Source organism: Rhinoraja longicauda, chromosome 37, assembly GCF_053455715.1.
Source record: "Rhinoraja longicauda isolate Sanriku21f chromosome 37, sRhiLon1.1, whole genome shotgun sequence".
Taxonomy (NCBI): Eukaryota; Metazoa; Chordata; class Chondrichthyes; order Rajiformes; family Arhynchobatidae; genus Rhinoraja; species Rhinoraja longicauda.
The window spans coordinates 9,325,223-9,338,576 of NC_135989.1; the positions used below are offsets into that span (position 1 = coordinate 9,325,223).

Here is a 13,354-nt window from a genome sequence, read left to right on the forward strand (position 1 = left end):
AGTTTTCAGGTATGTGGCCGGTTTATTGATTCAGTGTGAATGAGATTGCTCAGTCGGTACATTGGAGGTTCACTATTGCAAGCTGATTGTCTGAAGACAATCAAAGACTTGATTGACACAATCAATCAGAGACTCAAAATCCTCCCGAATCACATTTCATTTATTAGGGACAGTGCAACAACTGGCACTTCCCAGATGTGGAGCTGAACAGTATCCAGGTCAGTTTGATAATTTGCACCATGGGGAGAGGGTGCCGGAGATGGAGCCCAAAGTAGACCAAGAATCTTTTTTTTGATTTAGAGATACAGCGCGGAAACAGGCCCTTTGGCCCACCGAGTCCGGGCCGCCCAGCGATCCCCGCACATTAACACTATCCTACACCCTAGGGACAATTTTTCTTTAACATTTGCCCAGCCAATTAACCTACATACCTGTACGTCTTTGGAGTGTGGGAGGAAACCGAAGATCTCGGAGAAAACCCACGCAGGTCACGGGGAGAACGTACAAACTCCGTACAGACGACACCCGTAGTCAGGATCGAACCTGAGGCTCCGGCGCTGCATTCGCTGTAAGGCAGCAACTCTACCGCTGCGCCACCGTGCCGCCCTAATTCTTTTACAACAAATTCACATTGTCTGAAACAATACAATGGGGACAACTACTATGTGTAGGAAGGAACTGCAGGTGCTGGTTTACACTGAAGATAGACACAAAACATTGGAGTAACTCAGCGGGACAGGCAGCGTCTCTGGAGAGAAGGAATGGGTGATATTTCAGGTCGAGACCCTTCTTCACAGTGTCTGAAGAAGGGTCTCGACAAACATCACCCATTCCTTCTATCCGGAGATGCTGCCTGTTCCGATGTGTTATTCCAGCATTTTGCGTCTATCTTCGGGGACAACTACTACATTGGTTTGCACAAGTCTTCAGGTTATTCAGGTGATAATTATATCTCCTGCCAAAAGACATGGGGTTAAGATGCAAGGTCTTGTTCTCAGGTGGAGCACTTTGAATCCAAGTGATGACCAGAGTAAAGTAAAGCACTTTATTTTCAGGAGGTACAGGAGGCTATTTGCTTTGGCAGAGCAGCTGAAGTCTTGGGTCAATAGTTATGATCAGCCAATAGTTCAGCCAATCAAAGTTGAGGTGAGGCAAATGGAGAGCTACGAATTGTTGAGATCCCTAATGAGGGAGAAGTGAAATATTCAAAGCTGGACAAGGGCAGTAAAATCCAAAGATTAGTCATAGTAGCAGTGGGGTGGACATCTCAAATCACAAGTAAACACTATAGATAGCCAACTCCGCAATCCAGGGTCTTACACCAAGTTGGGATGCAGAATGATCTCAGTTCAACATTGAAACAACGGTTGAAACATGTACCACCATATGCGCTGAATCCATACTCAAAATGTACAGCAAAGTTTTTAGATCTTTGTCCAACAGGTGAGAATGTTGCAGGCTCAAGACTATTCCCCATAGAAATCTATGGTATTCAAATGAATGCCAAAGATTAGACAAACAAACAACTCCTAACTATACTCCTCACTGCATATCCCTTCATAATGCTGAACAACTCGACCATCCTTTACTCTCCAACCTATATTTTTTTATACAGCCTGCATTTTCTGGGCAACTATCATCAACATTGATCCATTTCAACAGCCTGAATCTCCACACTTTCCATTCAATGCCAGAACGAATTAATTTATTGCAAGAAACGGTAATTGTTATTGGACCCAATGGGAAGAATGGTGAAGGTAGACACACAATGCTGGAGTAACTCAGCAGGTCATGCAGCATCTCTGGAGAGAAGGAATGGGTGATGTTTCGGGTCGAGGCCCTTCTTCAGACTGATGTCAGGGGAGGGGGCAGGCCACAAATAGGAGGTAGTTGTTCCAATGTCCCCTAACTAACATTTGTCCCTTGGGGATACATCAATGATCCACTGGTCAAATTGATCCTTTAAGAAACGTTATTCTATATTCCAGTTTCTCCACCCTTCCCCATTTTACTCCCACTTTCATGGTGCATCCAAGTTGCCACTTAATTGTTGACTTTACATTTGTGCAGCAGGAGAAGTAGTTTGTAATAGGGGTAAAGCAACTGTTCCCCACTTGACCAACCCTACACCCAAACACATTTCTGTTTGTTTCAAGCACAATCTGAGACCCAACCTAAGTTACGCCTCAAGAAACCCACATCACCACCTCAATCTCAAAATGCTTAGCACATTGGCATGCTAATCTCACTATCCCCAAAGTCCTTTTCTTTTGTGAATACCAATGTAAAGTACTTGTTTAGTACCTCGCCTACATGTTCTGACTCCAAGCATAAGTGCCCTCTTTTAACCTTATGCTGTTTTCTCCCTAATTACCCTCTTGTTTTAAATAAAAAGCCTTGGGATTCTCGTTAATTCAACATGCCAATGACATTTTGTGACCCTTCTAAATCCCTGCTTGAGTTCTCTTTTGCTTTCTTTATATTCCTCAAAGGGCCTGTCTGATTGCGTCTTCCTAAACCTTGCGCCATCTAAGCGTGGTGGGTTACACAATGCCCACGTGTTTAATGAGCAGCTCACTGTTGCAATGTGACTGATCGGCTTTGCTTGAGCATTCATCCTCTTCAGTTCCCCCTCTCGCTCTGCAGCTGAAACATCAATGGCAAGCGACGGGCAAAAGGTGGTGCTGATTACAGGATGCTCATCTGGAATTGGTTTAAATCTTGCTCTCCAACTCGCCAATGATGCCAAGAAACAATTTCATGGTAGGAATTTTACTAACTCAATGCTAATTCAAACAAAATAATATTGCATGCAAAAGTGTAGCTATATTACTTAGCGTATTAAATAAGTGGAGATGGTATTCTTTATGTCCTTCAAATAGATTCCTTTCGGCTTGATAAATGATTTAAAACTTTTTCCACATACTGATCTTTATGGATGAATAATTATTGAACGTTACAAAGATTACAATAGCTTTAAGTAAACACACCAAATTTTCATAGTGGAGCATTCAACCAAGTAAAACCAATTAGTATATCACAAGCATTTTGAAATTTGATCTGTGTTTACTTTGGTAAGTTGGAAATTTCCCCGGTTGCATCTTCTTAATGACAGTATTGTTAATGATTAGACTCTCCTGCGTATTTTAGTGTGTAAAAGTTGATCATTTTCTTTGGTCTCAGGTCTATGCTATTAGAACCAACGCATTATAGAAAGTCATCAAGATTTGAATCCAAAGTAGACTTGGCATTCATGCTGCGTTTTAATGTTAAATTTTGTCAGCCCTTGTACATGATATTGAAAGTGTAATTTTTCAAGCCTGTTTGAAGGCTTTTTACAATGCAAGGTTCCTCCCTGCTTCCTCTGTGATTAATCTGGAACGCTGCTTTAGTGGTGGGGTTGCTCTCTGTGGCAGTGAGATCTTAATAGCCAGAGAAGTGTGCTTTACTGAGAAGGTATCCACAGCAAATATGGTGGTTGGAGCACCTAGTAACATAAAGAGGAAAGGCCGGAGAGGTCTAGAAAGCATAACCAATTACAATTCTCATCTGAAACACAGTATTCAAGGAGCTATAATTATCTGGCCTGGAAGATCATTGTATTCTGTACATCAATCATGGTATGCACTCAACAAATGAAATTTCAGTATCTTTTGATACTGGATTCTATTACATTGCATATTTTACCTGGCAGGTGCATAAGTTGCCATAGAATTCAAACACGTGGTTATTTTGTCAGGCATGATCCTGTAACTCTCAACAGAGGTCTCCAATTGCTATTCCTTCTTTTAACATTTTTCTTCAACCATTCCCGTTAATTCAATTGTCATCTCAATTTACAATGCACACCATACTGCAAGCTTGAAATCAAGAGCAGCTTATTATAAGAGGATTGGTTTCTTTACAGAAACACGTGGTGCTTATCACTAAGGGATAGTTCTTCCATTGAATTCTGATTAACACACCACCAGTATTAACTCCTTCGTGTGGTATTTTCCTTGCAGGTTTCTAAATATTATTTTAATCATGTACTAAACTGTTGGGAGATGCAAGGATATTTTTCTGTGAGCTTGGACTGAGCAGTCGTCTACTTTCCATTGGCATCATAAACACACCTCTTCTACCCTTATCTGACACCTTTTGTCTTTTCATCTCTGGCCTTTGTCCCACCATCTGCTTATCAAAGCTTCCTCTCACCTGTATCCACCTATCACTCGGCAGACTTTGTCCTGCCCGCTTCCCCTTCCACCTTTCCCCCTCCCTACTACAATCAGTCTGAAGAAGGATCCCAACCCGAAACTTCACCCATCCACGATCTCTAGAGATGCTGTTTGACCCATTGAGTTACTCCAGCATTTTGCCTTTTTTTGTAAACCCACAGTTCTTTGTGTCTAGACAGAAACATTACAATTCTGTCAGTCATAAGCAAACTCAAAAAACACGTTAAATCATACAAGTGCAAATTTAAATGTGTAGAGTAATAGGTCTACATCGGAGTAGATCGTTGCTGAGATACTGTTGTGGTTAGGGTTGTACAGTGTGATTCTGTTCTTGAATCTGGAGGTCACGGTGCTCAGACTCTTGTACTTTCTTCCTCATGGTGGTCGTGAGATGAGAGCATGGGCAGGGTGTGTGGGTCCTTGAGGTTGTTAGTTGACCTTTTGAGATGGTGCTTTCGTTAGATCTCTTCATTGGTGGGGAGGTCAGTATCGGTAATGGAATAAAGGTCGTGTTAACTAGTGACAATCTCCTACATCTCTACCAAAAATCAAATGTTCGGTTTGGAGTTTCAGAGATACAGCGCGGTAACTGGCCCTCTGGCCCCCCGAGTCTGCGCCGACCAGCGATCCCTGCATGCTAAACTATCGTACACGCACTAGGGACAATTGACCTACAACCTGTACATGTGGGAGGAAGCCGGAGCTCCTGGGGAAAACCCACGCAGGTCACAGGGAAGAACGTACAAACTCCATACAGACAGCACCTGTAGTCTGGATCGAACCCGGGCCTCTGGCGCTTTGAGGCAGCAACTCTACCGCTGCGCCACCGTGTTTGGGATTAGCTGGATTACTCTTTCAGTGACCTGATTCGTGTGATGATCTGCTGTGTAGACTAGGAGCCTGAGAAGCTGATGAGAAACTTAGGTGTAGGTTCCCGTGAAGGAGGGAACACCTTGCTTAGTGATTTTGTTCTTCGTTCTTTTTTTCTTAAAGTTATTGCTACGATGCGAAACTTAAGTCGTAAAGGAAAGCTTGAAGAGGCTGCTGGAGAGAGACTGAACGATACATTACACGTCCAACAGCTGGACGTGTGCAGTGATGAGTCGGTGATAGAATGCCTCAACAGTCTTCAAGGTGAAAGAGTAGACATTCTGGGTAAGGAAGTGAAGTGTTTCATGTCTTCCACAGTAAGTCTGTTTCCACACTTTCTCCATGGGCTGTTGGATCCACAGGATGGGAAAGGTGCAGAAGGATATGGGCCAAACGTGGGCGAGTGTAACTGGCTCAGATGGCATATTGCCTCAGGGAAGTCCTTCAGCAATGGTGATTAACCTCCGACAACAAGAACCATCTTCCTTTGTACAAAGCATGAGTCAACCATTACAGTGTTTACCCATTGATGCTCATTGACTTTTACCCAGAGTCGGGGAAATCAAGAACATGGATTAATTAAGTTTGTTGGTTTCAAACTAGAATGGACATTGTTTTGCTTTCAATACTTGTGTACATTTGTTATTTTTGATATTGATTAGTAATTATTTTGCTTTAATGTGTCCAGTGAACAATGCAGGCATTGGAATGATCGGTCCAATAGAAAGCCTAAGCATGGAAGAAATGAAGAATATATTCGACACAAACTTCTTTGGAGTTGTCCGAATGGTTAAGGCAGTGTTGCCAGCTATGAAGAGAAGAAAAAGTGGTCACATTGTCATGATGAGCAGTGTGTCGGGACTCCAAGGTACCATGATCTCTTCAATCTAATTCACGAGTAGATCTCTTGTTCATTGTGGCAGAAATTCTGGAATAGATCTGTGCAACCAGAATTGTCAGACTTGTGCTTTTAAGTGAATCATGATTCAAAGCCATTATATTAAAAGGTTTCCCTGCTGGGGTCAGGCATTGAGATACTGGCTGGGTTGGGGGCTCCACGTCTTTGGAGTGTGGAGATAGATGAGAGTCAAACCACATTGGTAAATAATATATAGGCCAGCCGAGATAAAAATGTGAGAATTAATGTCATTCCTGAAAAACATTAGTGAACCAAATTGAGTAGTAAGGCAACCAGTCTGAAGAAGGGTCCCGACCCAAAATGTCACCCATCTTTTTTCTCCAGAGATGCTGCCTGACCTGCTGAGTTACTCCAGCACTTGGTGTCTACCTCTGGTATAAACCCACATCTGCAGTTTTGTTTCTACAATAGTTTCATAGTTATTGTACATGTCACCAGATTCTTTTTTGCTATTTTGAGTTATTAATTTCCATTATTATTATTCAATTCCAATTATTTAATTACATGAACTAAAATTCTCCAGCTACCATGGTTGGATTCGAACTTGCAACTCTTGAGTAATGGTGCAGAACTCTGATTGCTAGTCTAGTGACATAATCATTATAATATCGTACTTAAGCTTCAGTTACTTTGGACTTTGCTGTGATCTGGGTAAGAGTTGTACTAGACATTGGTGAGGTTGCACTGTTCAGTTTTGGTCACCCTGCGAAAGGAAGATATCATGAAGCTGGAAAAGGCACAGAGATGATTTATGAGGATGTTGCCAGGACTAGTGTGGATGAGCCAGGGGGAGAGGTTGAGCAGGCCAGAAAAAACTTACCTTTGCTTGCCATTGCTAAACAGATGCTGTAATTTGGTTGACTGATTATTTTGCAACTGCAGCTGAGAAGTTAAACAACACTGAGTTAGGCCTTTTGTGCGCCCTCTCCCCCCAGTAGTGCCCAAGTTGGCTGACTGGGCTAGCTCCATTTGGCCCATTGTTCTCCAAACCTTTCCACGCACATATGTCCAAATGCCTTTAAAAAGCCATTTCGTCTTCAATATTTAATAAAAAATGTTTTTTTTTTTACACACAGGAATTGTATTCAATGATGTCTATGTTGCCTCTAAGTTTGCAATGGAAGGATTTTGCGAAAGTCTTGCCGTTCAACTTTTGAAGTTCAATATATTGTAAGTTAATATATTTACCTGTGTATACCAAGAATGTTTGCAGAAACTAGTCCATTCATTAACCTCTTCAAGAAATATTTGGTACAGCGAATCTTGTTTGTAGCCGAACACTTATAAAATGTTGTAATTGATGCTCACGAGGGGAAGAGTTCATTTGTGGGCTGATTGATGCAAACTGTGGTAGTCTGTGGGCTTTTCCCAAGCAACGTGCTGTTTGATGGGGGCGAGATCAGTGAGTGGGGAATGAGGGAAGCTCACTAGTTGAGGTATGGGAAGGAGAGATCGGTTAAATCGGGCCACACGGTGGCGTAGCGGTAGAGCTGCTGTCTTACAGTGCAAGAGACCCGGGTTTGATCCCGACTACAGGTGCTGTCTATACGTTCTCCCACTCCAAAGACGTACAGGTTTGTAGGTTAATTGGCTTGGCATAAATGTAGTGTAGGTTGGTTACACTTTCGGAGGTTGCAGGGTGACCTGGACAGGTTGAGTGAGTGGGCTGATGCATGGCAGATGCAGATAAATGTGAGGTTATCCACTTTGGCGGCAAAAACAAGGAGGCAGATTATTATCTCAATGGTGTCCGGTTAGGTAAGGGGGAAGTGCAGCGAGACCTGGGTGACCTTGTACACCAGTCACTGAAGGTTGGCATGCAGGTACAGCAGGCAGGCAGTGAAGAAAGCTAATGGCATGTTGGCCTTCATAATGAGAGGATTTCAGTATACGAGTAAAGAGGTTCTTCTGCAGTTGTATAGGGCCCTGGTAAGACCACATCTGGGTATTGTGTACAGTTTTGGTCTCCTAATTTGAGGAAGGACATCCTTGTAATTGAGGCAGTGTAGCATGGGTTCATGAGATTGATCCCTGGGATGGTGGGACTATCATATGAGGAAAGATTGAAAAGACTAGGCTTGTATTCACTGGAGTTTAGAAGGATGAGAGGGGATCTTATAGAGATATATAAAATTATAACAGGACTGGACAAGCTAGATGCAGGTAAAATGTTCCCAATGTTGGGGGAGTCCAGAACCAGGGGCCACAGTCTTAGAATAAAGGGGAGGCCATATAAAACTGAGGTGAGAAGGAACATTTTCACCCAGAGAGTTGTGAATTTGTGGAATTCTCTGCCACAGAGGGCAGTGGAGGCCAAATCACTGGATGGATTTAAGAGAGAGTTAGATAGAGCTCTAGGGGCTCTAGGGATATAGAGAGAGTTAGATAGAGCTCTAGGGGAATCAAGGGATATGGGGAGAAGGCAGGCACGGGTTGCTGATTGTGGATGAAAAACCATGATCACAATGAATGGCAGTGCTGGCTCGAAGGGCCTCCTCCTGCACCTATTTTCTATGTTTCTATGTATGTAGAGTAGTGTTAGTGTGCGGGGAAACTCGGGGGGCCGAAGTGCCTGAATCCCTTCTGTATCTCAAAATTAAATAAGTGCATTCCAACTTCAGACCGTCTAAATTCTGTATAAGATGTTCTGCTATAACATGTCAGTTGTGTTCTGAAGAAACCTTGTTATAGAAAATCATTTTATAAAAACAATTGTGCCAAAGGGGAAAAGAAAAGCAGAGTTTTAAGGGCTCAATAGTTTCAGACTCAGTTATTTTTCCTTGCAAAATTTTCAAAGAAAGTCTTAAATAATAATTACTAAGCTAAAGTAATGAAGGCTGAATAATACATTTATTTAATGGAGTAAATTGCACAAGTGCCCATTAAAGCAATTGCTTGTCAATCCCAAATTGCGTGTCACAATGAAAGTAGAAGCTGTGCTCTAGTGACATTGGTGTCTGGTTACTGGGGGGAGGCACCATGGAAACTTATTTCCCCCAAGACAGCTTTTTTTCCTACTTGTCAAAGTAACTTAAGTAGTTCTCCAATTCCTGAACAAAATCACATTACATCCAATCCATGTTATGGGACAGACATTATAGACCTAGCAATATTTAATAGGAGCACTTTTCTTTTCATTTCAGTGTTTCATTGATTGAACCTGGCCCTGTAAACACAGAATTCGAAATGAAACTCTTGAAAGAAGTGTCTTGCTCAGAATTTCCAGGAACTGACCCTGAGACGATCCATTATTTTAAAGATATCTACCTGCCTGCTGCTCATGATATTTTTGTGACATTGGGGCAGTCACCCGAGACTGTTGCAAAGGTAATATTTTCAAAAACAGCTACAAATATAAGAGCACCACCTGTTGTCTATAACTTACCAAGGGATGAGTCAGTATCTAATCTTTTGCAGGCTATTATTTTAAATTTAGTTGGTTTAATTTTAAAAAAAAACATTTATTGGTAATAAGATGGGATGAGTTGTGCAATCAATAAAGCTGATCATTGTACAGCAGCCAAAGTCTGCTTAAGGAGTTAGGGAGGAAAAGCTACAGCATCCTCCCCCAGAGAGTACAGGATTGATGAATGATATGCATTACATCTAATACATTAGTGTGGCTACTGAACATGATTGATAGGGGAATTATCTGGTCTGCTCACGGTGTGAAGTAGAGACCTTCAGCAGGGCAGCGCATCGCCAGAGACCCGGGTTCGATCCTGACTACGGGTGCTGTTTGTACCTTCTCCCTGTGACCTGCGTGGGTTTTCTGCGGGTGCGCCAGCTTCCTCTCACACTCCAAAGACGTACAGGTTTGTAGGTTAATTGGCTTCTGTAAATTGCCCCTAGTGTGTTGGATAGTGTCAGTGTATGGGGATCGTTAGTCAGTGCAGACTCAGTGGGTCGAACAAATCTCAAACTTAAAAACACAAATTGCTGGAAATTTGGAAACAGACAGCAACCATAAAAGGAGGCAGTTAACATTAAGTTCAAAACTCCTGGTCGGTTCTAACTGGGTAAGAGAAATCCGAAACCTTGTCATATCTGACCAAGGCTCTTGGACATGAGACGTTAACTGTTTCCTTTTCCAAATCTGATCTGGTGCCTGCCATGCTGAGTGTTTTCAGAAATATCTCAATATTTTTTGAGATATTTCTGAAAACACTCAGCATGACAGGCATTAAAAGACTGAATGGCGGTTGATTTCATCAACATGGGGAAGATACTAAGCACAATAGCAGCTCGACACAAAAGGCTAAAGTAACTCAGCGGGTCAGACAGCATCTCTGGAGAAAATAGGTGACGTTTCGGGTCAAGACCTGAAGAAGAGTTTCGACCCGAAACGCCACCTATTCCTTTTCTCCAGAGATGCTATCTGATCCGCTGAGTTATTGCAGGTTTTTGTCTCTATCTTTGGCTTACAGCAGCATCTGCGGTTCCTTCTAAGTACAAAAGCAGGTAAAGATTGTGGGAAAGAAGGTGAAGAACATGTAGGAAGGAACTGGACTTGGCGGTTCAAACTGAAGAAAACCACAAAAAGCTGGAGCCACTCGGCGGGACTTAAGGAATGGGTGACATTTTGAGTCTGAAGAAGGGTCCCGACCCAAAACATCACCCATTCCTTCTCTCCAGAGATGCTGCCTGTCCCACTGAGTTACTCCAGCTTTTTGTGTCTAAGAGTGATGAATGATTGTTGACCTAGGATTTACTATTTTTAGCACTTCACTAATTATTTTTCTTTTTACAAGGCAACCGTCAAAGTGATAAAAATGGAACAACCAGTTTTTCGCTACCAAACTAACATGCTGTACACACCACTAACGGCAATGAAGTATGCCGACAATACTGGAAACCTGTCTGTCCGAACGTTTTACAATTTACTTTTTAATCATGGGACTCTCTTCAAGATAAGTTTAAACTTTCTCAAAGTTGTCACTTGCAACTGCTTTCGTAATCATGCAATCTCACCAAACTGATCACGAATGTGAAGAACTAGCTTCCAGGAAATATCAATGTCAGCAGCAGTTGACAAAATGTTAGATACGAAAAGCTGGAGTAACTCAGTGGGACAGGCAGCATCTCTGGAGAGAAGAAATAGGTGATGTTTCGGGTCGAGACCCCTCGATCAGACTCAGTTGCTCCAGGTTTTTGTGTCTATCTCAAGTAGTTGAATTGTATTTTGCACTTCCTATACAAATCCCTCAAGTTTAAAGTGCTTTTGCAAATATAATTTTTCTATGAATTCTACAAAGGGGATTAAATATATCGACAGTAAAAAGATACAATAATTCTGCAACAGTAAAAATTGGCTTAAGTATTCAGACATGAGAACCTATCGGCAATGACCATGATATACTTGATAACCCCAATGATATACTTGCATTCCATATGATTAGTTTTTTAAAGAGCTAGTTAACGTGTAGGTAGCTGTTTTTTGCACAGAGTTATTTATTGTCCTTAGCATAAGTTGGTATATTCAGTTAGATAGATAATGCTTTAGGCTTGGTTTTCTTAGTTGAGTGATAATCCTCGAGTTAGATAGCACAAGTACTTTGTGTTTTAATTGTAATTTAATTTGTTCAATCTCTAGCCAAATGAACACACAAAATGAAATAAACTTCCTAACTCACTAATCTGATTATTTGTATTAGTATAATTATATTACTTTATCGTATTAATATGTTCACATTTAACTTTTTTCCCCCTGGGGATGGAACTAACGGGGCGGATGGGAAGGGGTGCAGAAATCAATGTCGTTTCCAGAATGCTGCCTGGATTAGAGGGCATTAGCTATAAGGAGAAGTGGACAAAGTTGGAAAGTTTACTGTGGAGCATTGTAAGTTGAGGGGAAACCTGACAGAGGTATATAAAATGTAGACAGTCAGAACCTTTTTCACATGGATGGAAGTGTGAAAGACTAGAATTTTAAGGCTGTACAGGGAATGCTTTTTTTAATATACACAGTGTTGAATGCTGGGACTATGCTGCCAGAGGTGGGAGTGGAGGTGGATATGATTGTGGTATTTAAGAGGCTTTTAGATCAGGAGATGAACAGTAATGGATCACATGCAAGCAGGGGCGATTAGTTCATCATGTGTGGTATGGACATTGGGATGATCCTGTCCTATTGTATGTAAATCTGGATTTTCAAAGCCATTACATAAAGTATAACACAATATATTTAGCTAGCATTTGGGGGATTGGGGATAATAACAGATACAAGAGTGGAAAACGGTGGGGATAATAACCGATGAAAAGACAAATGTAAAGTACCAGGTTACAGGAAATGATCTGGTAGGTAGTTTGTAAAAGCGTGGTGGTTTGGTTGAAGTTTTCCTATATTTTGTCTGTACTCAGATGTGATAATGTGAATGAAGGATGGGTGGTTTTAGTTTTAGAGATACAGCGTGCAAATAGGTCCACCGAGTTCATGCCGACCAACAATCACCCGTCCACAAGTTCAAATTTACACATTAGGGACAATTTACTGAAGCCTACAAACCTACATGTCTTTGGAAAGTGGGAAGAAACCAGAGCACCCGGAGAAAACCAACGTGGTCACATGGAGAATGTACAAACTCTATACAGGCAGCACCCCTGGTCAGGATTGAACCCGGGTCTCTGGCGCTGTGAGGCAGCAACTCTACCGCTGCGCCACATTGTGGGCTTCAACTGGACCACCCCTCTTCGCTCTGGCCACCTTTGAAGCTCCTGTTCAGAGCTGACCAAGAACGGATCGCATTTAAAATTCACTTCAAATTCCAACTCAGAACACAAACTCACCCCTGCTGGTCACGTACTTCCGTACGCCATGACTCCACCAAGGTAAACGTTAGTTCACAAGCATCGCTTCAAATGTTTAAGCTTTGCTTTAAGTATGCAAATGCAACATAAAAGCATGCTTTTCCATAAGTTTGAAAAATCTAGATGTGTAAATGATAAATAGAGAGGCCTGTGAGTAAACCCAAAATCAGGCCACAGCAGGAACGAGGAACCTGGTCGGCAACTCATGCTTCTGATCTTTGAAGGAAGCTCACCACCATTCTCTAGGGAAAATAGTGATGGGCAACACATGTACATCTGTTTTAACAAGTGCTCCCATAATATAATGCAAGTGATGAATTAGGGAACATTATTTGTATAACACAGGCTGAAAACATATCTTAGAATAATTTCAGTTATAACCACTTCAAATGGGAACTGGAGAACCGCTTAAAAGTTGCATTGAAAATTGGCAAGCAGATTTTAAAACGTGGTCTTGGTTATAAATAATATCGGCAGGGTGGGGGAAACAATTTGTTTCCATGTAATCAGACACCACTTGAAATTGCAGGTGCTGGAA

The 13,354-nt window shown here is 41.8% G+C and overlaps 1 protein-coding gene across 1 annotated transcript; it reads left to right on the forward strand.

The window, feature by feature from the left end:
* The first annotated feature begins 2,657 nt into the window (after positions 1-2,657).
* rdh8a (retinol dehydrogenase 8a) lies at positions 2,658-11,607 on the forward strand. The gene is made up of 6 exons (XM_078429314.1): positions 2,658-2,763; positions 5,214-5,375; positions 5,779-5,958; positions 7,086-7,179; positions 9,153-9,336; positions 10,761-11,607. The coding sequence occupies exons 1-6, from the start codon at positions 2,658-2,660 to the stop codon at positions 10,986-10,988; spliced, it is 954 nt and encodes a 317-aa protein (XP_078285440.1). The 3' UTR covers positions 10,989-11,607.
* Positions 11,608-13,354: the final 1,747 nt, after the last annotated feature.